This window comes from Peromyscus californicus, unplaced genomic scaffold (assembly GCF_007827085.1).
Source record: "Peromyscus californicus insignis strain IS unplaced genomic scaffold, ASM782708v3 Scaffold_8__1_contigs__length_139910024, whole genome shotgun sequence".
NCBI lineage: Eukaryota > Metazoa > Chordata > Mammalia > Rodentia > Cricetidae > Peromyscus > Peromyscus californicus.
Genome location: NW_026294606.1, coordinates 116840201 through 116866692, shown reverse-complemented (window position 1 = coordinate 116866692; position 26492 = coordinate 116840201). Strand labels below are relative to the sequence as shown.

The following is a 26492-nucleotide window of genomic DNA, read 5'->3' as shown; positions in this document are numbered from 1 at the left end:
CACGGAGAAACCCTGTCTCGAAAAAAAAAAAAAAAAAAAAAAAACCTCTCGGCAGGACCCCTTCCTGTGTCCCCGGCATCAGCACGGTCCTTCCCTTCCCTCCTTCTTCCCTCCCTCCCTCCCTCCTTCCCTCCCTCCCTCCCTCCTTTCCCTCCAACATTGTGTGTGTGTGTGTGTGTGTGTGTGTGTGCGTGTGCGTGTTCATATGCCACGGTGAAGGTTCAGAGGTTGAAGAACAACTCTAGGGAGCAGCTCTTTCTTTCCGCCATGGGATTCAAGGACCAAGTCAGGTCCTCAGGCTTGGCAGCAAGCACCTTTACCTACTGAGCCATCTTGCCAGCCACAGTAACTTTCTACTTTTACTCTCCCTAGTAATTTGCAATCATTAAATTCATAGAGATGCCAGAAACAGCCCCCCCACAAAGCCCATCCCGCATAGACCCTCCCGCATAGACCCGGCTTAGGCAGCATCTTGTGCGCACATTTAACTTCATTTTCTGCTTTGAATCTGTTTTTCTGATGACCCAAAATACACCCTGGTTATAAAAAGCTCCATAATTTCAAAAATATGTAACAAAGAGGGTGAAATCCCCTGGAGATGAGCTCCTTCAGAAAACTTCCCAGAACAGTCAGTCTGTGAACTGTTTTCCAGACTTCTCTCCACATATGTGCTGCACATACTTGAAAAACAGCCCCCTGTCTTTCATCTCATAGCTATGACGCGCCCCTAGTCTGTCCCTCCTAGCTCATCCGGGGGAAATGGTGAGGATGGGAGACACTAGGAAACCTTGGACCATCAGGAAACCAAGCCCCGCCACCACGAACCTCCATCTTTCCATGGAGCTATTGCTTTGGCTTTTCCAGGTCCTCTCTGATTGCTCAGCCTTCTGGAATCTTCCAGAAGCTTTATCTGAGGAGTTAAAGACCCAATAAGGTTAAAGGTTAAAGGTCACCCATTGAATCACTCATCTGTGTGGCCCTGAAGCCTTGGCCAGGGCTAGGGGTTTGGTGGTTCTGTAGGATTTACCATCCTGCCCATCATCCTTGGTCTTGAGTGCCAGACACTCAGGCTTCTCCTTACCATGTCCTTCCTTATTGTCTGGAAGAAGGGGATGGGTCCTCAACGTACAGATCTGTCAGTTCCATGTCTTCATCCACTGGAAGCTCCCCTCAAACCCAGCCAACTTCTTCCAGTGGTCTTCACTGCCTTCTCAGGTTAGGGGTGTGGACCCTGAGCAGGGCCACACCATCCAGGTATGGTGGATAGGCTCTAAGTGGACCCTGAGCAGGGCCACACCATCCAGGTATGGTGGATAGGCTCTAAGTGGACCCTGAGCAGGGCCACACCATCCAGGTATGGTGGATAGGCTCTAAGTGGACCCTGAGCAGGGCCACACCATCCAGGTATGGTGGATAGGCTCTAAGTGGACCCTGAGCAGGGCCACACCATCCAGGTATGGTGGATAGGCTCTAAGTGGACCCTGAGCAGGGCCACATCATCCAGGTATGGTGGATAGGCTCTAAGTGGACCCTGAGCAGGGCCACACCATCCAGGTATGGTGGATAGGCTCTAAGTGGACCCTGCGCAGGGCCACACCATCAGGTACGGTGGAGAGGCTCTGAGTGGACCCTGGGCAGGGCCGCACCATCAGGCATGGTGGATAGGCTCTTAGTAGACTGCTGACTGTCTTCTTTGGCCGAGGCCTTGTCAGCTTCAGCACCGATTATGTGTCCTTAATAACCCTGGCTCTAGGAAACCAAGGCAGTCGGCCAAGTCCCGCTGCCACGTTGCCATACTGGTTCGGGCATGCTCTTCACTTCTCTAGGCTAAGTCCTCCTTCCGAGCTTTGATTTTCGGGGATCATGAGGATTAAGTGAAATGATGCGTGCTGAGTGCTGTGAGCAGAGGCTGGCGGCATTCACTTGGTGGAAGCCTGGCTAATACTGTCACTCTTCCCTTCTGCGCTCAGGCTGGAGATCTTGGAATCACCAGCCAGTGGGTAACACATGGCTGGGCCCCTCCAAAGGGGTCCTGAGGTTCTGTTCTTGCTGCTGCTGCTGCTGCTGCTTTCTCTTGTGACCCAAAATAGGCCCCCTTCCTCTCTGAGCCTCAGTGCTTCTCATCTGTAGAATGGGGATAGTAGTGTACCCACCTTTCAAGAAGACCCAAGCCCAGTCTTTGGCCACTGTTGTGGGATCTCTGTTATTGCTCAGTCTAAGCCCGTGGTCAAGAACACAGAACCACCGGCACTGTGACTCAGTAATCCATGCACAATTTCTGGGCGCCATTTGCTTTTCACACTTTACATTGAAGGGCTGTGGGTATGCTAAGTGCGGAAGCCTCACGAGTCTGTCTAGACAGAGCCTCCGTCTGCATCCCAGGGATGCTGAGCTCACCCGGACATCTGCATCCCAGGGATGCTGAGTTCACCCAGACGTCTGCATCCCAGGGATGCCGAGTTCACCTGGACGTCTGCATCCCAGGGATGCTGAGTTCACCCGGCCATCTACATCCCAGGGATGCTGAGTTCACCTGGACATCTGCATCCCAGGGATGCTGAGTTCACCCGGCCATCTGCATCCCAGGAATGCTGAGTTCACCTGGACATCTGCATCCCAGGGATGCTGAGTTCACCCGGCCATCTGCATCCCAGGGATGCTGAGTTCACCTGGACATCTGCATCCCAGGGATACTGAGTTCACCCGGCCTCCTCTTTCTAGCCTTGGTCACTTTCCACTGGAAGCCTCCTCTCTGGCCTTGCTCATTCAAGGACTAAGGCACATGACCTTGCTGCAGCACCTGAGGTGAGTAATTAGTGGCCCCTGCTCAGCTGTGTTGGGACACCATCCAGGGAAACGCTGGGCACCTCCTCTGGAACCTGGTGGACTCCCTCTGGGCTCACGTCACCCCTGTGCTCTTTGGGGTTAGTGCTCATTGTCCTTGCCTCCCAGTGCCACCAGAGTCCTCCTGGATACAAAGGTGACCTGGCAGGGTGGGCTTGGAGCCCCCACAAAAGCCCTGCATGTGCATAGGATTCTCTGTAGATTTGTGTTAAGATGGGAGTCAGAACTGCACAGGTCCAGGTGCCCAGATTGTGTTTCCAACGAGCTCCGTAGTGATGACAGCCAGAGACCACACTTTGTGACGTGAGGGGCTGGACTAGAGCTCACTTGTGACACTGGCCCCTGCTGCCTTGACAAGAGAATGCCACACTCTCTTAGGACGTGGTTTTCCCCAAACACAAATTCTTGTGACTAAAACAAACCCCAGCTGTGCTGCGGGCATTTGGTTCTGTCACAGAACCTCCTGGCTCTGGCAGGACCTGCGGTTAGCATGCAGAAGGATGTGGCACACAGGATCCCAAATCAATCCACGGCAAGGCAGTTGGCTAAACTTCAGTGCGTGAAAGAAAACAGTCCTCCCAACAAGAGGGCAAAGCATTTCCCTGGGCAGTTTAGTTTACATTTAGTTTAGCTCAGCTCTTGCCTCTCACACAGGCAAGTCCAGTCCAGGTGCAGAAAAGGCAGCAATGATGATGATGGTGGTGGTGGTGGTAATGGTGGTGGTAATGGTGGTGGTAGTGGTGGTGGTGGTGGTGGTGGTGGTGGTGGTGGTGGTGGTGGTGGTGGCAGAAATGATATCAGAGAAAGCCCACATTCAGTTCAGATGCCTTTAACAGGGGAACCCCCATGAGCTTGCCATCCTTCCAGACTCGCCTGGGGAACTCTGTTGATGGGGTCCAGGCAAACAAGGCAAAGCTGAGGAGTGTAGGGTCTGTTGCAGGCCAGGAGCTGTAAAGCATCACCCCTGCCTACAGTCACTGGGAACCTCTAGCAGCTCCGCTTTCTTACCTGGGACACTGGGAGCAGTCATTGCCACTCCGCTTACTTTCCTCCAGGGGCTTTATGAGTGACATATGAGCTTCTGGTATGGGTTTGGCAGTCTGTAGAGTTCTGCACACAGCACCTGCGAAAGTCCTTGTGCTCCGCTGGGCCTGTGCTCTGTGTCTCCAGGCTGAGCAGGAATGGCATTGGTGATGATGGCTGATGCCATCACTTCAGAGCTGCTGACAGCGAGGAGGAGCTGGGACAAATTGCCTGCCCTTCCCCCAGATTCCAAACAACTTCGTCAGGGAACAATGATGAGGAGAAGGGTCTCTTCAAGAAAGCCCTTCACCTCTTAGTGTCCCCTTCACACACTTCCACACTGCAGGGAGAGCCTCGGACTCCCAAAGACGGTGTGCAGGAGTATCAGGAAAGATTTTAGGATGACAGCAAGGGACTATCCTAAACAGACCCAAGGATTGGGAATCCCATCCAAATGTGGGGTGATGAAACTCGTACAAACTGCGGCCTTTCTCTGTGTGTCTTGATCAGGAGGGGTGTGGGCAAGGTGGGATGGGCAGCAAGGTGGGATGGGCGGCAAGCTGATGGCTCTTCGTCTTTGCTTTTCTTCCCAAGCTTGAGGCACAACCAGATTGGAGACGTGGGTACCCAGAACCTGGCTGCCATCTTGCCGAGGCTTCCAGGCCTCAGGAAGTTAGAGTGAGTCGTGGCCCTACTGAAAAGAACCTGCAGGGACCACACCATGCTCCTGGGAGACACGGGCCCTGGACCCAGGCCAGCACTGGACAGGGGAATCTCTCCCAGCCTTGGTGCCCAGGAGGGGAATTTGTGACCTCCTAGGACCTGTTCTCTGGGTCTTGGTGTTCCATCAGGAGGGAGGCGTGGCTGCATCTCTTGTACAAATGTAGTGTAGAGGGATGAAGGAGAAGAGGGTCCAATAACCTCGCCTTCCACAGCCTGTCAGGGAACAGCATTGGCCCAGCTGGGGGAGTGCCGCTGGCAAAGTCTCTTACCCACTGCGGGTGCTTGGAGGAGATCATGTGAGTATCTACCCAGGTGGGGTACCCCATGGGCCCCCTGGCCCACTTGTCCCTTCAGAACAGGGCAGAGTGGGGATCCTGAGCAGGCTGCCCACACTCATGACTCCGCCCTTTCTTCTCTCAGACTGGGCAGCAATGCTCTGGGGGATCCCACAGCCCTGGGGCTGGCTCAGAGATTGCCTCCACAACTGAGGGTTCTGTGGTAAGTGTCCTCCCGCCAACTGTGCATACAAAGCAGTGGGGAAGGGACCCAGGAGAAGTGGGAGCCAAGCAAGCCATGGGTTGAGCAGCCCAGCCTGAGATCAGCATGGCCCCTTTGCTGCCATCCCCCCATCCCCATATTAAGCTTGCTATTGACCCTGCACAGTCTCCGTGAACCCCTAGTCATGTTTCTGCCCCTTCTGAGCCTCAGTTCCCTCGTTTGTAAAAAGATGTCACCAAGCCAAGCTGTCCTGCCTGAAAGCAAGTCTCTAAAGGTGTTCGGATAAATGTCAGTAAAAGGCCACATGCAAAAACTACAAGCGCATTGTTCCATTCTCTACAGGTCAAGTCCATGGCTTCCCATGAAGCCCTGGGGAAGAGAGCTAAGACTAGGAACAGTATGGAAAACTTGACTTCCTAATGCACAATGAAGCCAAGGCTTGGACTTAGCGTCTTAGACCCTTAGGTCAGGGAGGGCCCTTGGCATCCACTGTGTTCCTTGTGGGCAGGGACAGGGTCAAAGGTTGCTGCTATAGTCTGAGGCACAGTTAAGAACGTGAGGCTTAGGGAAGGCTCCCAACCCCAGAGCTGGCCCGGGCTTCTCTTACCTTTTCCTTTCCAGTCTGCCATCCAGCCATCTGGGTCCAGAGGGGGCCCTGTGCCTGGCCCAGGCCCTGGAGCAATGTCCTCACATAGAAGAGTTCAGGTGAGGTAGGGCCCTGCCTGGACTGAGGGACAGGTTGGGGAGGGTCTGGGGCAGTTCTGACTTGTGTCTACCCTATCCCACAGCTTGGCAGAGAATAACTTGGCTGGAAGGGTCCCACATTTCTGCAAGAGTCTCCCACGGCTCAGAAAAATTGAGTAAGTAGCCTTCCCTGGCTGGCTGGGGCCCTGCTTTTGAAAAAGAACACAGCTCTTTTTCAGGGAAGTCTTATGCCCAGGAGGGTCATTGAAGAGATGGGACCTAGGGCTAGGGGTGGGAGGATGATTTTCTAAGACTTACCCGCTGGCCCGGGCCAGGCCACTCTGGTTCCTCCTGCTCTCACTATGGGAAAGGGGTCCTGCTAGTGGTGGCCCCTGTCTCAGAGGGCCATCACCATTCCATCCCAGCCTGATTTCCTGCAAAATTGATGACCAAGCTGCCAAGCACCTTGCCACCAGCCTCATGTTCTGCCCAGCCCTGGAAGAAATCTTGTGAGTACTTGGGAGGGCCCTGAGTTGGGACGAGCAGATGCCTCTGGGGCTGGCCCTGCCTCTCAGCTGGTCCTCCGGCTCTGGAGATGGGAAGCCCTTTCTTCCCCGACAGTCTTACTCCCATGTGCAGAACCTCTCCCAGGACAGAGTCGCTGGACCTCCCCTGCCAGACCTCCCCTGCCAGTCTCTCTACCTGTGGGGTGGAAGGGAGGTGGGCCACATGGTCTGCAAAGGGTTTTTGTCTTTCACCTTCTCTTGTGGGTACTTTTCATGGTTTATGGAGACTGCTTGTGAATAGCTGTTGATAATGCAGACAGTAGAAGCTGGTAGACAGACAGACAGACAGACAAACACACGCGCGCGCGCGCGCGCGCGCACACACACACACACACACACACACACCCAACACACTGGCTGTGACCTCTTTGGCCATCCCACTGCCTCAGACCTCAGATTCTGGCAGCACTGTGAAGGTGTCAGACCTGACTGCCGGGACTTGAGGCCCTGGGCATTGAAAAGAAGAAAATTCTAACTCCCCAAGTACAGGGCACAGAATGCAAGAGGATTTCTAGATCTGCATCCTAAAGAGTTTGGGGGCATTTGTTTTTTCTGTCTTGGGGACAGAACTCATGAATGACAGGTGAGAACCATGCCACTGAGCTACACCCTCAGTCCTCACCGTCCTCAGTTCTTAATTCTCCTCCCTATGCCACAGGTCAGCACTCGCTGATTTTGACCCTCCCCTTTTAACCAGTGGGAACAGAGCAAGGGGCTGAGCACCCTGGGTCCCCACTGGAAATTCTGCCCTCAGCACCACTATCTTCAATACTTTCCCTTCCTTCCCATGGAGCTTCCACGGACAGTAGAGACATACGCTTCCATTGAAGATTAATTTCTTAAAGCAAAACAATGTGGGGGAGGTTTGAAAAATATGACCCACGCTATCACGTGGGAAGCAGACGTCGCAGCGAGGTGCTTGCTTGGTGCACATTCTTCATGTTGTGGTTTCTGAGGAACATGTTGCTCAGGAATGGGGAGAGGGTGGGGGCAGGTAGGAGGAAGGAACCCCCTGCACCCTGAGAGTTCTTCAGGGGTAGGTACTGAAGCACCTGGCGGGTAACATCTCTGGTACGTGATGCTGCTGGCACCTGGTGCTACCTCCTGCTGTCCTTTTGCCTCGGTGCCCTCCTGCCTCTGAGTTTGCCCCTCTTCCACTTTGCAGGCTGTCCTGGAACCTCCTTGGTGATGAGGTGGCTGCTGAGCTGGCCCAGGTCCTGCCGCAGATGGGGCAGCTGAAGAGAGTGGAGTATGACACCCTTGGGTGGGGAATGCAGAAGGGACCCTCCTCCTAAATAAGCCCAGAGGTTACTGGGCTATCCTTGCCTCCCAGGAATCTGTCCAGTGTCCTGGAGCACTCTGGCTGGTCCCAAGCCCCTGCCAATCTTAGTTCTTCCCGTGCTCAGGTCCTCAGCCTTTCTACTGTCCCGCCGGGACTTAGAGTCCACTGCCATGTGCTGGCAGTGTGGGAGGAGGCGACCTTGTCTTGCTAGCATGGGACATAGAGAAGGAAACCCTGCCCCCAGCCTCATTCTTGCCTCTCTTCTCCTCTTCCCCTGCCACTGTCCACTGCACAGCTTGGAGAAGAACAGGATCACAGCATGTGGAGCCCAACTCCTGGCTCACGGGCTGGTCCAGGGCTCATGTGTTCCAGTCATTCGGTAATGAAGGGCTGGGCCTTGTGGTGGAAGTCCATATAGACCCCACGGTTTGAATCAGCCTCCTGTGGGCAGAGGCAGGGCCTGGGCTGAGGGTTATCCAGGGAGACTTAGACTATTCCACTAGGAATTTAGCAGCCAGTGGACCTGGATCAAATCCCAGCTCTGCTATTTGCCAACTGCATTAGCTTGGCATCTGTAACTTCATGTCTCTGAACCCCAACTTCCCTACCTGGAAGGGTGGTGAGGACTAAAAAGTGATTAGGGCACAGAGCCTGGGGTACAGCTGACTCCCAGTTGGGGGCATCATGCTCAGGTGGCTGCACTGGTGTGTACTGCCCCACTGGGTGACATGGATGACTCTTCAGCTTTAGGACTTGATCTGTGACCCTGTGGGTAGATTAGGAGCAGAGCTAGAGGATGAGGGGACAGTTCTGGAGCTGAGGCCCATGTCTATACCCACAGTCTCTGGAACAACCCCATTCCTACCGATGTGGCCCAGAGTCTACAGAGCCAAGAGCCCAGGCTGGACTTCGCCTTCTTTGACCAGCAGCCCCAGGCTCTCTGAGGAATCTGATGGACCTCTCAAGACTCTTGGGTCCAGCCCAGTGATGACCACACCATGCACTGGGAAGGAGGGCTCAGAAGAACTTCAGTTGGTGCCCAGCATCCTGTGAATGCCCCAGGAGGGAAGAGGGAATTTGTCTTGTCACAGTCCTTAGGGAGAACTTTCCTGGGATCTGGGTGCTTTGTTTGACCAAAGGAGGATCATATATCATACATGACATGTGTTACCAGTGGGACATTGGCACAATGGGAGTACTGTGATGTATGATATATGACAGGGAAGGCTATGTATGGTGCACTAGGACTTCGACGTAGGAAGGTCATACTCATGACAGAATAGGTCATATGTGGCATTACATGGAACTTACAGTGTGGCACCTGGTCAGTGGCTCTTAGCACTGTAAATGGCAGTACATGGGATCAGGAATCCACCTATGACATGCTGTTCATATCACATAACACTCAGCTTGCCAAGAGACCACAGGCAAGTCCAAGATCTAATTTATTACTATTTAAAAAAACATGAAGCTAGGCTAATAGTATAGTCCTCATAGATGTTCAGAAATCTGAAGCAGAGGGATGGCAAGTTCAAGGCCAGCCTGGGTAATTTAATAAGAGCCTGTCTCAAAAGGTCAAAAAGGGCTGGGGATACAGTTTAGTGGTAGAGTGTTTGCCTATCGTGTGTGAAGCCCTGGGCTGAATGCTCAGTACCTTTTTCAAAAGTATTTATAAAAATATCTGGAGCAGCTAAGCCAGGGCATACTTATGCCCTGGACTGGGATGGGAGAACACTGACTGGCCCAGTAGCCTAATGGTCAGGGCTGTGGGACATACTGAGGCCTCAGCATGAAGCCCCCTCCTGTGAGAGCCTCAGTTCTCCCCTCTGTTAATTAGGTAGCCCTCCCTTCCAGGACTTTCAGCCCAGGCTTAGGAGCTAGTTTGATCCTGGACAGTTCAGTCTCATCTGTTCTTTCCTGGTATAAGGTATGAAGCCAAGCCTAGGGGCTCAGGGATGGGTACTTCAGGACATTAGGCCAGGCCACTGGGCCACCCACTACCTCAGCAGGACTCTGAAACCCCTTGAGACTCCATGGCTTTTGTGACTTCCAAGAGGGGGGAGGACAGCCTTACACTCTAAGCAAGTGATCAATAAATGGAGACGGTCTTCCTGCCTGCAGCTGGTGTCTGATGCACTGCTTGCTACTCCTCTGAGGTCAGAAGTGCACCGTCTCCGCACTGTGGCCTGGAGAACTGGAGAGGTGACAGAGGTATGCTAGGATGGACAGTGGAAGCTGGAAGCTACTGGTCATGTGACCACGGGCAACTCCCCCGTACCTCATCGGCCACCTGCGGCTGTTATCGAAGAGGTGATAGAAACACCTTTGTTTGACCTACATAATACTTCAACTCTCTTCTGAATTAATGATCAGTATTTAAATGTGGGAACTTGTACATAAAAAATCCCAACTCCGGCTTCTCAAGAGCTAGTCTAAAGCCAGACATGGTAGCACATGCTTGTAACCACAGCCCTTGGGCTACATAGGGAGGAGAATCAGAAGTTCAAGGTCCTTCCCTGCTACATTTAGAATTCCAGGAAAGCCTGGGCTATGAGAGACTCTATTGGGCGGAGGGAGGGGCTAGCCCAGCACTCCCACTTGAATGTACAAGGTTACTCTGATGGAGCCACATGACCTTTAGATGGGGCACGCATCCCTGGGGCTGCTACAACGCCTCCCCTGTCATCTTGTCACCATACCAACTATCCTCCTTCGCTTTTTACCTGGCCAAGCGTGTGGCACATTTGCAGCACGATTGAGAATGAAACGTGACTTGGCCTCTTGCTACCTATCTTGGAAGGTGTGAACTATGTCTTCGGGTTAGACACACACACACACACACACACACACACACACACACACACACGCACACACGCACATAATGTATGCACCTGTATGGACACAAGGTCAGGAAAGCAAGGTGAATAATGATTACATGATATCTCCCTTTATCTTTTAGGGTTGAGTGTCATAAAGGGTGCAGAAATGCCCCAAGAGACAGAATGGTACCTACTCTCACTGGGTACAAGTCCCTCCTTCGACCACATTGTGAAAAGCCAGGCCTGGAGGGTGCAGTTATGGCTTAGGGCCACTAGAGGGCAGGCTGGCCCACCAGTGATTTCCGATGGCTCTCACCAGGAAGAAGGCCGTGCGACCCATAGGAGGTTAGGTGATGCTGGAGGCTGTGCCCATTTGGAGCTTGGGATGTCAAAGCGTACTTGTGGCTTCCCAGGATGACTTGGCCCTGACCTTTTTGGCCCTCCACGTTGTCTCCGGCATCCCGCCAAGTACGAGGAGAAAGTCCTCCGACCAAGTGCCAAACACCTATCCATCATATCCGGACACCCTTATCGGGCCGGAATCAGGGCACACCTGTTGCCACCCATCATGATCATGGGCAGGAAGATAGCAGGTAGAGGATTCAAGAAGTTTACCGAGAAATCCTGGGTCTAAATTCTGTTTCCCTTTCCTGGGAAGTTGCCCGGTCAGCAAGCACGAGTTTTGCTGACCCCTGTCGGACCCACACTGAAGACGGAATAGTTAAATTTGGGAAAGAATCAGGCACATCCACCACGAGTGCCAGGCCAAGTGACATGCAGAGGGTGGTCCCCGAGGACAGGGAGCCCAGAGCACAGGGACGCTCTCCCCTTTTCAGCTCACTCTTTTGCGGTCGGCTTTCTCTCTCTGACTCGGCCCAAATTCTAAACTCCAAGAAACTCAAACATGGGCTGATCGGCAATGCAGACAGCCGGTTAGGCACACCTCAAGTCTGTATGCCAATTCCTTGTTCTTTTCCTTGAGAAACTTCCTTTCCTGCCGCCTACCTGCTTGGGAGCCTTGGCAGGTTTTCATCTCAAGCTAGTGGGGCCCAGTGTCCCTGACAGTTTCTTCCCGGAGTAGGCTCAGTTTAAAAATACAGAGAGAAGCAAATGTAATCCAGAGAGGTGGTAGGCCAGTGAGGATTGTGAGGGCCTTCTCTGGGATGTGAGGATTGAGGCCTGGCCTGGGAGCACCTAAGCCTCCTGCTAGTCACGTGCTCATCATCCTAGGGGTTCAGATGGAATGGATGTCTATCTTCCTGATGGGAATCATAGCTACTCTTCTGTCTCAGACCTGGAGCCTTCCTGCTTTGTCTGTCTCCCAGCACACACAGCTGTCTGTAAGCCACTGTTCCAAACCGCCTTGGGGAATTGATGAGAAAGCTCCCTATAAAGGTCCAGTTATATTTAAAAAAAAAAAAAAAAAAAAGCCTCCGTGTGCAGTGAGGGTTCAGCTTCAGCAAGCCTGGGCCTCCTGGAACTGGTGTTCTGCTTTTCTAAGAAGCCAAAAGAGATTCTGGGAGTAGTCCTAGGCTGGGGATTGAAGCAGCCTGCTGGTGTTCACCAGACAAGGGTCCCCCCAGAAAGTGAAATGGTCCTGCATCCCTCTTGGTTTCTGTTTTGACCAGCCAGATCAGGTCTCATCCAGAATTTACAGGAAAGACTTCTGTGTGGCCAGTGTGCTGAAGATTACCAGGCAGCCTAGGTCACACCTCTAGTCACCACTGGGTCACACCTCTAGTCCCCAGTGGGTGGGCAGCTATCAACAGTGGAAGAAAGCACTCCTTTGCCTATGGCCACACCAGCCTGAATGTTCCTGACCTCACCTGAGCTTGAGAAACTTGCCGTTTCAGAAACAAACTGAACTGTTGGAGAACCCAGGCAAAAACTGCCCTCACTGAGCCCAGGTGATCTCAGAACCACGAGGCGAGTAGTGGGTACTCAGGGTAGTGGTACACACATTATAATCACAACTCCTTCTGTCCCCTCCCTTCCCACACACCTGAGGCCCAGCCAGGTCCAGGCAGCAGGATGCCTTTGACTCACAAGCACAGGGAAGGGAAGGGTGCGAGCAACCTGGGTCACTCTGAGCAGTTGGTCCAAACAACCAGAAGCTGAGAAACAAACCCCAGGAGCACGTGCTGTTACAGGCACCCCACAGGGGCGCCTTAAGGGGCTCAGGCCTCCAACTGCACAGAAAACTCTCCAGGCTCCCTGTGCAAGGCAGTTCTTCAGCCTCGCTTTTCATGCCGAGTATGACACTGAGCTGGGACAAACGAACCCTTGACTTGTCTGGCCTCTGCCCTTGGCTCGAAAGCAGCTTTATTGAGATATAACAACGTCTGGCCCTTAAAGCATGCGTGTCCTTTGGGCTTATGTAGTAACACAACTCTTGTCAACTTTTCATCAAGGTGAGGAAACACTTGAGATCGGCAACAAGGGGGACTTCCTCTGGCTTGTGGTTTTGGCTCACGGTGTGCTGGCTCCATTGCTATTGGACATTCCGGGAGGCAAAAATGTCACACCTCATGACGGTGAGAGAACGGTGGCATGGCAGGGAAGCCATTGCACCATGGACAAAGGGAGAAGACACCCTCAAGGGCGTGACGGGGTGACCTTCCTCAAACCAGGCCCCCACCTCCTAAACTTTGTATCACTTCCCAATAGGGAGATGATTTACAGACTAAGTTTTCAACACACGAGACTCTGGGGACATTCCAGATCCAAATCATAACTATATTCTAATTTTGAAACCTTTTTTTCTTTTTACTTTTTTTTTTTTTTTGTCCCTCTAAGAAACCCTGTATCAAATAGCAAGCATCCCTGCCCTCCCCGCAAGGCCCTTTCCGCCTCTGTGGATATGTCTCTTCTGGACACTCCCTTATACAGTCTGTGACCTTTTATGATGGACTTCCTGTGAAACCATCCCTACCGTAATGTTTCAACACTTTCCCTGGGTGAGTAATATTCCACCCTGTGGCCTGTACACCGAACTTTCCCTTACCAGCAGTTGACACATACTGGATCCTGGCTCTTGTGAACCATGTTGCTACAAACATTCGTGCTCAACTTTGTGTGTTCATATACATTTTCATTTCTCTTGGGTAAGTAGGTACCCAGGAATGGGATTGCTGTGACCCCTGACCTTGGTACTCTGTCCTCCCCACCAGTGACATCTTCCCTGCCTGGACACTCCAATCCCCTTATTCTTCCGGGCTTAGAAGAGTGCTGGTCGGTGCCAAGGCTGAATTGGGTCTCTATGCTACTTGCCTTTACCCTGAACTTCTCATCCCTCTGTTTGTCTACCTGGACCTGGCATTTCTTCCCAGAGTCCAGCAGCTTGAGAAGACTATCCAGTCCCCACTTTCTACCCCAGTGCCTAAAGGCCAGTGAGATGCCAGGGACTAACCAGGACAGTCAAGGAAGGCTTCCTGGAGGCAGTACGGCTGGAGTGGGCTCTAAGAGGCCCCACAGGTTGCTTTGTCCCAGAGCTGAGCAGAGACCATCAAGGACTTTGGGGGCAAGAAGACGGGAGAATCTGGAGAAAGGCAGGATGCTCCAGGGACAGGCAGACAGAGAACAAAGCTCTATGCCCTGGGGCTGCTTGGTGGGGGCCCTTCTAAGGCTGCAAAGTGCCTGTGACTCAGACGTAGAGGGAGTTCATAGCTGCAGCGTGAGTCTCCGCGTTAACCCTCCTCTGTCTGGAATAGAAAAACCTTCAACCCAAGAGCCAGGCTTTAACCCTTAGCCGCGCAGTCCCTGCACACCAGGGCCAAGGGCTTTAGCCATGCCTATGAGATCTCTGGACAGCCATGGCCCCCTGTCACGGAATCTGGTTAAAAGAGCTTTGGCCCTGATGTCCGGTGGTTAACATGCTCGGAGGGTACAAAATACCACTGAGTGGCCACCAGCGACAGAATAGTCCCTTAAGAACTGGTGCCTCTTCTGGGTCAAAAGCGGACTGCACAGAGGGGGGGGCCTCAGCTCCGCGGAACTGCTCTCCCGGTGAGCCCAAACCCCACTCCAAACGTCTTTATCTCGTCGTCTTTGTCACGGGAATATGTGTCATCTTCCCAGTCTCTGGCGGCAAGAAAACGCTATTGAAAGGGAAAAAAAAATAATAAAATAAAAAAAGAAGAAAAACACTGCGGTTCTAGTGCGGCCCCAACAGCTCGGAAGCAAGCCCTGGGCGTCTCCCCGAGGGCTCCGAGCTACGCCCCGCACGCTTTGGGGTGGAAGCCGCGGGCAGTGCCCCGGAGTCCGGCGGGTCCGGCGATCGCACCCCGGGGTCCCGCGGGCCGGGCGATCGCACCACGGGTTCCCGCGTCTTTAGCCTGAGAGCCGCGCGCGGAGCTCCGCGGTGCCTGTGACGCCCAGAGCGGCGGGCCCGGGGCTGGGTGCGAACCCGCGGCGTCGCGCCGAGTGGCAGCCTGCTGCGTCCAGGTCCTCGCGGGCCACAAGCCGGGAGCGGGACAAGCTCCGGTGCAGCCCGGAGAGCCGCCCCTCCAGGAAGCGCCCGCCTCGCGCCCGCTTCCCGCCCACATCCTCCCTCGACAGGAGGGAGGAGCCCGCGCCGCAGCCGCGGCCCGAGGAGGGCCGGCCCCAGCCCCGGCGAGCGCACGAGTGGGCACGGCCGCGCGGGCAGCGCCCTGAGCCTGTCCCGCGTCGCCGCCCGGCCGACAGCACAGCGCGCGGGGATGCCCCGGCGGCCCGGAGCACGCTGAGGCTGCGGGACGCGCGGTGAGTGGGGCCCGTGGCGGGCGCGGCGAGGGCGGGCCGGGCACTGCGTGCGCCCCAAGTTCGGCCTGGGGCTCCGAGGGAAGCGGGTGCTGCCGGAGGGACTCCGGACGTCCGTGGCCGCCGCCCCCCGCAGCACGCCCGGGTGACTCAGCTACCACCCGACCACGCGGGGGCGCCCGTCTGCGGGGGGCCGGTGACAGGGCGGCCTCGAGAACACTGGCTAGCTGTTTGGGGAGGACCCTCTGCCTCCGTTAGATGTCTGGAGGGCGTCCGGGGATGGCATCCCATTGCCACCAGCACAGGCGCGGGAGGCGAGCGGGCCGTGGGGCTCTAGAAGGGCGCACCCCTTGACCCCACCCTGACCCCGACCTGGCCCTGCTCAGATTGGCCCTAGGGCCGACTTCCTGCTCCAGCCGGAGCGAAGAGATGGGGAATTGTGCTGGGCAGCTTTCCAGAAGTCGGAGTGTGTTTGCAAACTAGTTTTTTGCGCAAAAGCTGTCTGGCACCTGTGTGTTTCAAGGGGTGGAAGAGGAAGCGAGAAGCCTTCTTCCTTCCCTCCCATCCCCGCAGCGATGCTCCTGGGAAAAATAAAGGAGACTAATGCTCTTCTTTCCTTCTCCTCTCCTCCCCTCCGGAATCCGAATCCTACCTTTGGTAGGCAAGCTAGTCTTTGGATAAGGGGCTACCTGTGATCGGGGGCTGGGAGTGCCCAAGGTCACAGGTGCAATAGCACTCCGGAACTGGGTGGCCCTCCAAAGGGTCTGCCTTGCATTCTGATTCTTCCTAACCCATAAATATTCTGTGGGAAGGGTAAAGATCTTGGAGGATTAGCCCGGCCGCCCTTTGTTTTGTCTGACCATAGGTCTCCATCATGTAGGGGTGTGGATCTGTCGCCCAGAGGTGGGAAGGGGTATTATTCTGCCCTCCGAGGCATCTACAGCTTCTGTGGTTGGTGGCATTGTTGCCAGGCAGGGTTTCTGCTGAGAAGTCCCTAGTCCAGGGTCGGGGTCCTGCCTTCCTGCCTGGGAGATGTTCCCTCCCTCTGCCTTCTTCCAGGCTGCTGAGGCAGTAGCATAACTTCCAGAATAGAGCTCCCTCACCTTGGAGAGCATGGCCTCAGAGGGGACTTTGTGTGGGCTGGTCAAAGGGGAAGGGGCTTGGTCATCCTGCCATCTTGACAGGGCAGCTGGAGAGGGTAACCATCCAGACATGCTGTCCAGGTGAGACAATATAAGGTCCCCAGTGCTTGAGGGTTGAGCCAGGGACCAGAAGTGCCTCCTGGCTCCTGGCCCTATGTTCTCTGACCTCTGGTCACCTGGCTGTAACTCCCCTTGTGAGGTCAAGAACACTGCTGTCTGAATTGGAAGAGAGCCCTTCTCTCACAGGAAGAGAGGCATTTTGGTTGTCTGTCCTGTCTGGTGGCCTATGGACAGCCCCAATATGGAAGTTGTGAGAGACCTGGCCTTGAACACCTTTTTGTGACCAGAAGTAGGATGGTGGCCTCAACTCTCCATGCCTCCAGTTCATCTGTAAAGTGGGTTCATCTCCAGGGCCACTTGGAAGCTGACCAGGCACCAATGGGAAGGAGTGAGTTTATTTATTGCCACCCTGGCAGGGGGCCCAGTGAGCTCTGGGGCTGTCCCGAGCTGGTGATCCAGCCTGCTGGAGTGGGAGGGTTCATCAGATGCATTTCTGCATGAAACACCAGGACAAAGTCTGTGGGTGCTTGAGTTCTCCTGGCCTGTGTCGCTTCCTGCCTTCATGCCTTGTCACACACACACACACACACACACACACACACACACACACACACACACCCCTTTGGGCCTGGGTATTTTTCCATCTGTGAAATGAGGCAAACTGCAATATCAGTCCATTTGCAGAGCTGTAGGGAGGCTAGGGTCAGGGAAGGGGGCAGGAGTTCTTACAAGGGGGGAACCCTTCAGGAGGGTCTCTGATTATATTTCAAGCCCTCCCCCAATGGCGTGAGCATTAAAAACTCAAGGGGACTACATGAAGAAGAGGGTCAAAATGGGGCCTCAGTTTCTCTATCTGCGTAATAGTGAGGTGTGCACCCTCTGTTCCCTTTTCTTTCCGGGTAATTGTGTGTTTCCTTAAAGAGAGTTGTGAGGATCAATTTAGGTGACAAAGGGCTGTGTGCCAGCCTGTGGCTGGTGCGGGAGGCACTGGGGAACAGCTGTCACCCACATTGTTCCTGGGAATATTAGTACACTTGATTCGCATAACTGCATTCGGGATCCCTTTGTGGCAGGGGCTTAACCACCTTTCTATGCAGAGGCGAGTCCTGGAATTCAGACATTGGCCCTTCTGGGCTGTTCTGGGGGCAGAGGCCTGGGTAAGAAGGTTCTGCCCTGCCAAAGTGTGGAGAACACTGTTTGAGGTGGTGCATCCCGTGTGGGTTCCCCATCACCCCACCTGGCACTGACCTCACTGGGCTCTGAGGCTTGAACAGAGAAGCTCTCTCTAGTAACTGCACTCCTGTCTGGAGAGGCAGCATCTCTGCCTGCCGAGAAGCTCCTTGCTGTTCCTGCCTTCCGGTCTTCCGCCCTCCCCTCCCCTGCAGCCTGGGGCCGCAGAGGCAGGAGCAGAACCCCTCTAGAAAACAGCCATCCCCCTTTGCAGCACATGGCTTCAGAAAGGTCAGTGTGGACTCTGCGGAAGCAGGAGGCTGGGTCACCCTGCCATCCAGGCGGGGCGGCTGGAGACGGTGACCATGCGACCGTGTGCCATCCCTTGCTGTCGAGGAGAGACAGTTGAAGGTTCCCAGTGCTTGAAGCCTGAGCCGGGGCTGGAGGTGCCTCCTGTGTCCTTTGCCGTCCTTTGCCTCCTGAGTCTGGCTCCCGTGGAGGTCAAGGAGACGACTGTGAGGTGTGTTGGAGTGCCTACTTGTCACCTACAGCCACACTGCTGTCCCCTGGAACAGGAAAGGACGAGACTAGAGGGAGAGGCGTATCCCTGTCCCTTTACCTCACTCTGTTTTCCCTGGGGTGTTTGTCATGTATTCGTCTGTGCATCAGCTCCTTACCTACCCCTTCCTCCAGTGGGCACTGAACAGGCTGTACCTCCATGCTCGAACAGTGCCTGGAACATGTAGGTGACCAGTAAAATGCCGTGTGAGGAATGGGAGTCTACCTTTATCCCAAATGAGGTCCTGAGTGTTGGTTGACAACCTGGAAGGATTATGAGCTTGCCACTCTGAGTCCCTGGAGGGACACTGGTTTCACTATGCTGGGTGCCAGGGATTTGATGTGGAGGAGGGAATGTGGAAAGGTGTTTGTCAGAACAGGGCAGGATTTCCTGGCACAGAAATCTGGGAGTTGTGGGTAGCCACTATTACTACTTGCTGCCATGGCCTGCCCGCCGGTGGACTGAGGGATGCTGGGAAGTGTCACCCATTCCCTACTTAACCTAGACTGCTCAGTCAACTGCCCTAGCACTGAACTTTAACCTCAGCCCCTGATCTCAGTTTCTTCATGTAAGAAATGGGCAACCTAAGGGCAGAAACTCGCTCTCCCCTGCACACAGCTGTTCGGCCACCTAGCAAATGTGTCCCAAGCAGCTCATCTGGTAAGGGACTACCATATGTCAGTGGTATGACTGTGGTCGAGCCAGGCTCTGGCCCTGAGCTGGAGAGCTTAGGAAGGATAAAGGGGCATCTGTAGCCACACCCCCAAGACTCAAAAGAGGCTTGGCCACACCTTACTTACTTCACAGTCAAAGAAACAGGTACAGAAGGGAGAGATTCACACATAATTAGGCAGTGCCTAGTTGCCCCATGACACTCCCCTGGCGGGTGTGAGCACCATAGTGGGGGCCAAAGGTTGAGCCTAATCTCGGAGTGAAACTCTCCATTAGTCGAGGTCCTCCCTCTGGCTAGACTCACTCCTGAGGTCCCCTAAGTGCTCAGAGCACTCAGCAGCTTGGAGAACAATGTGTCCATCCCTCAGCTTCCAGAGAGGCAGGAGATAGGCATGGTACCCAAGCCTCCTTTGCAGAGACCTGGAAGGGAGGAGCGGTAAGAGAAGAACCTGACAGGAAAGGCTACCTACCACCTTGCTACCTGATGACCACTTGGCCAGCCCCTGTAGTAACACTGGGAAGACCCTAGGTAGCTGAGCTGCACATGGAGCCTGGGGGTCCTGAAGAGGGCCTCCCCAAGAGCCGGAGCTTGGATGAGACTTAACCAGCCTCCTTCCCAGTATGGCCTGGCCATAGGGTCCCAGGAGAGCATCAGAGCCAACCCGTGCCACAGCCCTCGCCTGGCTGTCTTCGTCTATATTTATCCCTATAATGGCCCGGTTGCCTGGCAGAGTGTGGTGTCTTTTAAACACAGCACCCGGTGCCATAGCTAAAGTAGAAAGTGATTTGTGTGCAGAGCCACCCGACCCTGTCGCCTTATCCAGAGCGAGTGCCAGCCTACTCCTGGGGGCTCCGTGTCACTTGGCAAGAGCCACACAGCCACAGTGCACAAGAAGGGCCCCCCCCCCCCCCCGGAGTAGGAGTCTTGGCTCTGAACCTCTCCTTCCCCAATAGGCAGGGATGTTGAGGTGGTGGGACTGGGGTCGGCATTCTTATATGGCTGGAAGGTGAGACGTACTGCAGTCTTTTAGCCCAGAGTATCAAAGGACTTGTCACTCTAAAATCCCGGAGTTCAGCTAGGTGTGGTGGCACGCATCTTTGATCCCAGCTCTCAGGGGGCAGAGGCAAGGTAGCTCTCTGGAGTTCCAGGCCAGCCTGGCCTACATGCATTCAGGTTAGACCAGCAGAGTTGCATAGTGAGACTCTGTCTCAAAAAACCAAAAGCAGGGCTAGAGAGATGGCTCAGCAGTTAAGAGCACCTGTTGCTCTTGCAGAGGACCTGGGTTCAGTTCCCAGCACTTCACAACACCCATAATTCTAGTTCTGCGGGGTCTGGTACCCTTATCTGACCTCTGTGGGCACCAGACACACATGGTGCAGATACATTCGTGCAGGCAAAACACTCAAACACATAAAATAAATAAATAATAAAAAGAAACTCCAAGAATTCCCAGGCCCAGGAACTCTGTGAATCTGTGATCCTAGACTTCTGTGATTCCGTTTTCCCGCTTCCTTCATGTTCCTTAATTTGTTCAGCTCCTGTTCCATACATGTCAGTGTTGGGAACAACAGGGATGATAATGAGGCTGAGTGTGGTGGCGCATGCCTGTACCCCGGCACTCAAGAGGCTGGGGCAAGAGGATTGCCGCAAGTTTACAGCCAGCCTTGTCTTCATAGCAAGACCTGCTGCAACACTCCACAGCGGAGAAGAAAATGGTATCATTGGCTGCTCAAGCCAGTGCTTTCAATTTGGTGATGTCAGACTGGTTCTCCTTAGTGACCAGGAGGCAGCCAGGGCCTTGTGGAGGGGTGCGTGGGTGGGTTAGTGTGCTGCCCCTCCCCCACTCCCTCACCTGCTTAACCGCTGTATTGTGAGTCCCTACTCTGCCTGGTTTATATAACAAGACCCTGTCTCCACCTCAAGAGGGCTGAGTGCCTGGCCCTCAGTTCAGTCCCCAGCACCTCAAAACTGAAAGAGAATCACCCCCAACATAGGATACCATGACAAAGCCGTGCATCTGGGCTAACAGCAGCTGGGTGCAGAAGTGGGAACAGCCAGCCGCAGCCTCCTGCTGTCCCTTCTCATCAGTGTCATGCCGCTGGCTTCCTGTCACACCCCTGCCACCACTTTCAACAGCACAGGTTTCCTTTGTCCACACTTAACCTCACGAAAGGAGACCGGCGGTGGGGGCGGGGTTAGATCCTCATTCATGCTCCTTCAACCGGTGCGATGAGTGGTCCGTCCCCATTGCTGGCACACTGACCCCTGATCCTGGATCAGGGCGGCAGCTCATGCAGTGCTGCGGTGGGCATCCTCATGTGTGTCTTTTGGTGAGCGACTATGTCGGAAGTTTAGCTTGCAGGCGCTGCCAAATATTTCTCCTAAGTGGTTTGCATGGAACACCACTGCCTCTGGCAAACTGTGAGAGTTCTGGTTACTCTGCGTTCTTACCAACCTGCCGTGTGTCAGCCTTCTACAGTTTTGAGCATCCTGAGGATCGTGATGGTCATAGTGATGGTCGCATTTGGTTTTACTGAAGCTGAATGTGAAGAATCAAAGGAGTCAAGTAGAGAAAGAGAAAGTGCATTCCAGGCAGCTGGGACAGCAGGTGCAAAATCAGAGATACACAAAACAGTATCATTGGAACCTCATGTAGTGAAGAGCACGGTAGAGCCGTGGTGGCGAGGGAGAGGACCGTGGAAGCCCTATCAGGGGGACTAGGGAAGGGAGCCTCCGAGAGACGCTTGCTATTGTGCTACAGAGCTTTCGGTGTGTCCTGGCATTTCTGTGAGTAAGAAAGCAGACGCAGGAGGCTGGGGAGACGGCTCAGTCAATACAGTGCTTACGTGGCAAGCACCCAAGTTCAGGTCCTAGAATCCATGTAAAAGTAACCCCAGCTGGGAAGACAGAGAGGTGAGTCCATCCCTGGGGCTCAAGGACAGCCAGCTTGGTCTTGCCTGGGAAATTCCAGGCCGGCAAGAAACCCTGATGAGCTGCAAGATGGTGGTGCAGCCTTTAATCCCATCACTCAGGAGGCAGAGGCAGGCGGATCTCTGTGAGTTCGAGATCAGCCTGGTCTGCAGAGTGAGTTCCAGGACTTCCAGAACTACACAGAGAAACCCTGTCTCAGGAAAAGAAAGAAAGAAGGAAGGAAGGAAGGAAGGAAGGAAGGAAGGAAGGAAGGAAGGAAGGAAAGAAAGAAAGAGGCCCTGAGGAATGACATCTGAGGTCCTCTCACCTCTATACATTCTCTCTCTCTCTCTCTCTCTCTCTCTCTCTCTCTCTCTCACTCACACACACACACACACACACACACACACACACACACACACACGTGCGCATGCACACACGTACACACTTGCATACGCACATTAGAAGGAAAGAGGGAACAGATACAAAAGTAGATGGACGGCTTGTCCAGGGTCCCATCAGTCTGGAAGGAGGATCCTGTCTAAGACCCAGAGAATGATGTCAAGAGCACTTATCAGCCTGAGCCAGAAGACAGGGACCGTTAGGCAGTCAGTCAACCTCCACCGACAGTGGGTGTGGTCACGTGGTCACAAGGCCTTGAGCAGGGGTGTCTGGAAGGTAAAGCTCATGGTGCACTCAGAAAGGGATCGGGCCTTGCTGTGACTTTCCTTTATTCCAGTTTTGTCTCTGTTGGGGTGGCCGTACCCACCTTCCCCTTCCCTTCCAGTTGCCAGGTGATCTGGAGCTCCGTGTGAGAAGTCAGAGCCCCACACAGGTACCCCAAACCTATCCCTCAAAACTTACTGTCTCTGTGAACTTGGCTGGGCTATGGTGACCAGTTGTTTGGCTAAATACCACCAGTCTAGATGTTTCTGTGAAGGTATGTTTAAGATGAGATTAACATTTAAATCAGGCTTTGGGCAAAGCCGATTAACCTCCATGCATGGGCTCCGTCCAGTTGGTAGCCAGCCTTCAGCCGAAGACTGAGCTTCCTACAAGGTGAGGTCTTGGACCTCAAGACCACAACACAGAAAAACCCTTTGTTTCCAGCCCATGCTGCCTCCCAGACTTCAGGATTACCCCTGTCATTGTCCTATGAACAGATTCTTTTTAAAAACAAAAAACACTTCTTTAAAGTTTATTTTTATTTTATGTACACTGGTGTTTTGCCTACATGTCTGTCTGTGTGAGGGTGTCAGAAGCCCTGGAACTGGAGTTACAGACAAGTGTGAGCTGCTATGTGGGTGCAGGGAGTTGAACCTGGGTCCTCTGGAAGAGCAGTTAGTGCGCTTAACCGCTGAGCCATCTCTCCAGCCCCCAGTCTCCCTGCCCCAACAGATTCTTTAAAACCAGACTCCTGCTGTGCCAAGGCAGATATACTACCATCTCAGTTTCTCTGCAGAGTCCTGATGATGTGTTTGCTCTCTGTGTTCCTGGACTTGGTCATCTTGATCAGTGGGGTGACCGTGCCCTTCAAGACCCATCTCAGTCCTCATGAGAGCCTTGAGGACTTAGCAGGGCCAACAGGCAAGGGGTGACTGACTGTTTAGTTGAAGGTTCTAGTTAGCAGAGAATTACTGTCTGGACGAGGCAAGGTAGGGCTTGTATGGAAACCAAGTGTCACATCTGCTGAACTAGGCTACAAGGAGGCCAAGCTAGAGCCATCCCCAAGGCGGGGTACTGGCCTCAGGTGTCTGCCTCCTTGCTCCCGTCATGGTTGGAGGTAGGCCGCTCCAAGCTCCCTCTGGGGAGCGTGTCAGAAACCGCACCTGCCTGCCAAACCCGTGGTTTGTGTGTGCTTGGCCTCCTCTGCCTTGCCTGCAGGGCTTGTTCATACACGGGTGGGTAGGTGCCTCCCTGGGGCTTCAGATGGAGCAGGTCTGGGTGGGGCCAGATGGTAAGCCTCTCGTACTTTCTGGGAGCCATGCTTGGAGCAGGAAAACCCTGAGCTTAAAGCTACACTCCTTCGAAGGTGGTGCCCACTCAGGTCCTGTGGCTTCTGTGACCTTTGGGGTCTCAAGGCCAGAGTTGGCTGGAAACCTCAAGGACTGTCACCATGTCCCAGGTCAGTTATCTCCTCCCTGGCCCCGTCCCCCACCGTCGGCCTAACTGGCATGGTACGTTATGCCCACAGCAGGAAAAGGCTACGGTAGGGAACCGCGTGTCTTGGCCAGTCTTGGTCCCTGGCCCTCTTGGTTTGGCCACACATCCCGATGTTTTTGGGCCTGCTGTCTCCACCCCGGAGATTAGGAAACACCGGTAATAGCAAGTTTGCTTTATCTTAATCCTCGACACAACCCGGGAACTTGCTTTATTGCCTTCTTTTTACAGAGGGCAAAACTGAGGAAGAGAAGTGTGTAACACGCCTGAAGGCCCACAGCGGAGAAATGGCGGAACCAGAGGCTTACACTGGGGAGGGTACTGCATCCAGAGTCTGCGACTTTCACTGCCACTTGGTGCTGGCCGGAGGACCAAGTGTCTGGCAGTGACTGCCACTAGCAAGGCTTTGTAGCACTTGGCTCCTTATAGTTTGCATTGAAATCAGAATTTTTTCGTCTCCCAAAGGTCAGGTTGGACATGCAGTTAGTTGTGTAGAGGTCAGAGGACAACTTCGGGTGTTGGTCCTTCCTTCCGCCTTGCTGGAGGCAGGGTCTCCCTGTTGTTTGCCGCTGTGTACGCCCAGCCAGCTGACCCGTGAGCTTCTGGAGATGCTCCAGGCTCTGCCCACCATCTCACCACAGAAGCTCTGGGCTCACAGTCACACACCGCCACACCTGACTTTACCTGGGCTCTGGTGAGTCAAACTCAGGTCCTCATGCTTGTGGAACAAGCCCTTTACCCGCTGAGCCATCTCCTCAGCCTTGGGCATGCTGTTTGACACTGCCTATGCCTCCTACTAAGAGTCCGTATTGGCGCTCCCACAGGCCCCCTGTCCCTAGAGTGGCCACAGCCAAGAATCTTGGGGCTGAGCTGCTGCCGCTGGGCCACCTGATCTGCCTTGCCCACCTTCTACTCTTGTCTCGGGGTCCCCAGGGCCTCCTGCAATCCATCATCTCCTGGGCCTGCCTCCCTTGGCCTCTCCTGTCACTACAGCCTCAAAGTTGGGGTCCTGCCATCTGGCTGAGCTCCAGAGTCACCTCAACTGCATCAAGTTCCTATGTCCAGAGTCAGTGGACCTTGATTCCATCTATCCCTTGCCCCTTCCTGGGCCTCAGTTTCCTCCCCGTTATGTAGGACTGTTACTTCTCTTTCTGATCTTTCAGAGAGTTATGAGAGTCCAAGGTTGGAGACATGGCTTTCGCTCTTGAGTGATGGAGAGGAGCAGCCTGCTGCTGGGTTCCTAGCTCCTCATGCACTGATTGCATTTACTGGGTGTTCACAATATTCAGATCTGCATTCATGTTGGGGGTCAGTGCAAGGGCCCCCTTGAGAACTCACGTTATGGGAGCTTGTGGAGGAGCGTGTGAGGTGGTGTAGGAGACAGTGATCACTGACAGAGATGGTGTGGAGTAGACACAGGTCACACTGACTCGAGTGGGCGTGGAAGGCCTCTGAGAATGCTGACAACTGGGACCCTTCAAGAGACAAAAGGCATTTGTGACAAGTGGGACAGCCGAGGGCTCTGTGCAGGTGAAGGGTGGGCATGTTTGAAATCCGAGGGGAAGCCTGTGAAGCTTGGCAGAGAACTGGGGAGGATGGCATGAGCTCGGCCAAGCAGTGGTGGCGCACGCCTTTAATCCCAGCACTCTCGAGGCAGAGCCAGGAAGATCTCTGTGAGTTCGAGGCCAGCCTAGGCTACAGAGTGAGTTCCAGGAAAGGCACCAAAGCTACACAGAGAAGCCCTGTCTTGGAGGGGGGCGGGGAGGATCAGCTCAGCCCAGCCCGGCTCCCTCAGCCTGGAGTGGTGCAGGGAGTTATGTGATCTGGAAAGACAGTAGAAGATTCTGTGGTAGCATTTGACTTACACAATTAAAGAGTCCCTCTGGCAGGGTAGGGGAGAGCTGCATAGGCTAGGCATCGCTGAGCAGGAGATTTTGTAGCTTGCCAGGCCGTGGCAGGGGAAGTGGAGGTATGAGGCTGATGGTGGCCTCAGGTGGGAAGAGTCTGCCCCATGGGATGTGGGAGAGGGAGGGCAGGGAGTCATCGGCCATGGATTACTAGAGTTCTGGCCAAAGCCACAATACTCTAGGTGTGTAGCTTAGTATTAATGTCATCAGAGTCCATCCTTCTATCAGGAGCAGGATGCCTGGTCCTGTTGGCAGTGGCCACAATTCTGTATCATTTTTTATGTTTTATTCAGGGTCTCACTGTCTAGAACAGTCTGAACTTGAACTCATGGTCCTCTTGCTTCTACTTCTGGGTGCCGGGCCAACCACTACCTGCTCTTCAGCCTTGTTGCTGGAACTCTAGGATATACATGAAATGTTTGTTGAGTGGATGTGTGACCAGTGACAGGTCATTCCCCAGTCATTTCCATTTGCCTCTGTTCATCTGTAAACGAGACTACTATTCTTGCATGCCTGACTCCAAGCTCTTTCCCGAGGGCCTGTGCCCACCTGTGCCAGGAGTCAGGATCAACCTTGGAACAGGCTCTCGCTGCCTGCACCCCCTCTTCCAGCCCCAAACCCCAAATTACCTGCAGATGGTGCTGTCCTGGAGCTTTCCCATCTTGCCCAATGTGCACACAGACCCAACCCCCCCCCTTAATGACACCTTGCTGCCTTCTGCTGAGGGAGGGGAGG

General features: G+C 54.1%; 2 protein-coding genes across 2 annotated transcripts in view; both read left to right on the top strand.

Annotated features, from left to right (window-relative positions):
• Nlrc5 (NLR family CARD domain containing 5) overlaps window positions 1–9740 on the top strand; it is an 81077-nt gene extending 71337 nt beyond the window's left edge. The window contains exons 39-48 of the mRNA XM_052728863.1: window positions 2722–2805; window positions 4462–4545; window positions 4803–4886; window positions 5011–5088; window positions 5710–5793; window positions 5877–5948; window positions 6198–6281; window positions 7504–7587; window positions 7916–7999; window positions 8462–9740. Coding sequence (XP_052584823.1) covers window positions 2722–2805; window positions 4462–4545; window positions 4803–4886; window positions 5011–5088; window positions 5710–5793; window positions 5877–5948; window positions 6198–6281; window positions 7504–7587; window positions 7916–7999; window positions 8462–8564 — 841 coding nt within the window. The 3' untranslated portion in view covers window positions 8565–9740. The remainder of the gene's footprint in view (window positions 1–2721; window positions 2806–4461; window positions 4546–4802; window positions 4887–5010; window positions 5089–5709; window positions 5794–5876; window positions 5949–6197; window positions 6282–7503; window positions 7588–7915; window positions 8000–8461) is intronic.
• A 4872-nt stretch (window positions 9741–14612) lies between these two features.
• The window catches only part of Cpne2 (copine 2), a 39856-nt gene continuing 27976 nt past the window's right edge, over window positions 14613–26492 (top strand). Inside the window, exon 1 of the mRNA XM_052727379.1 lies at window positions 14613–15179. The gene's annotated coding sequence lies outside the window, so the exon portion shown is untranslated. The remainder of the gene's footprint in view (window positions 15180–26492) is intronic.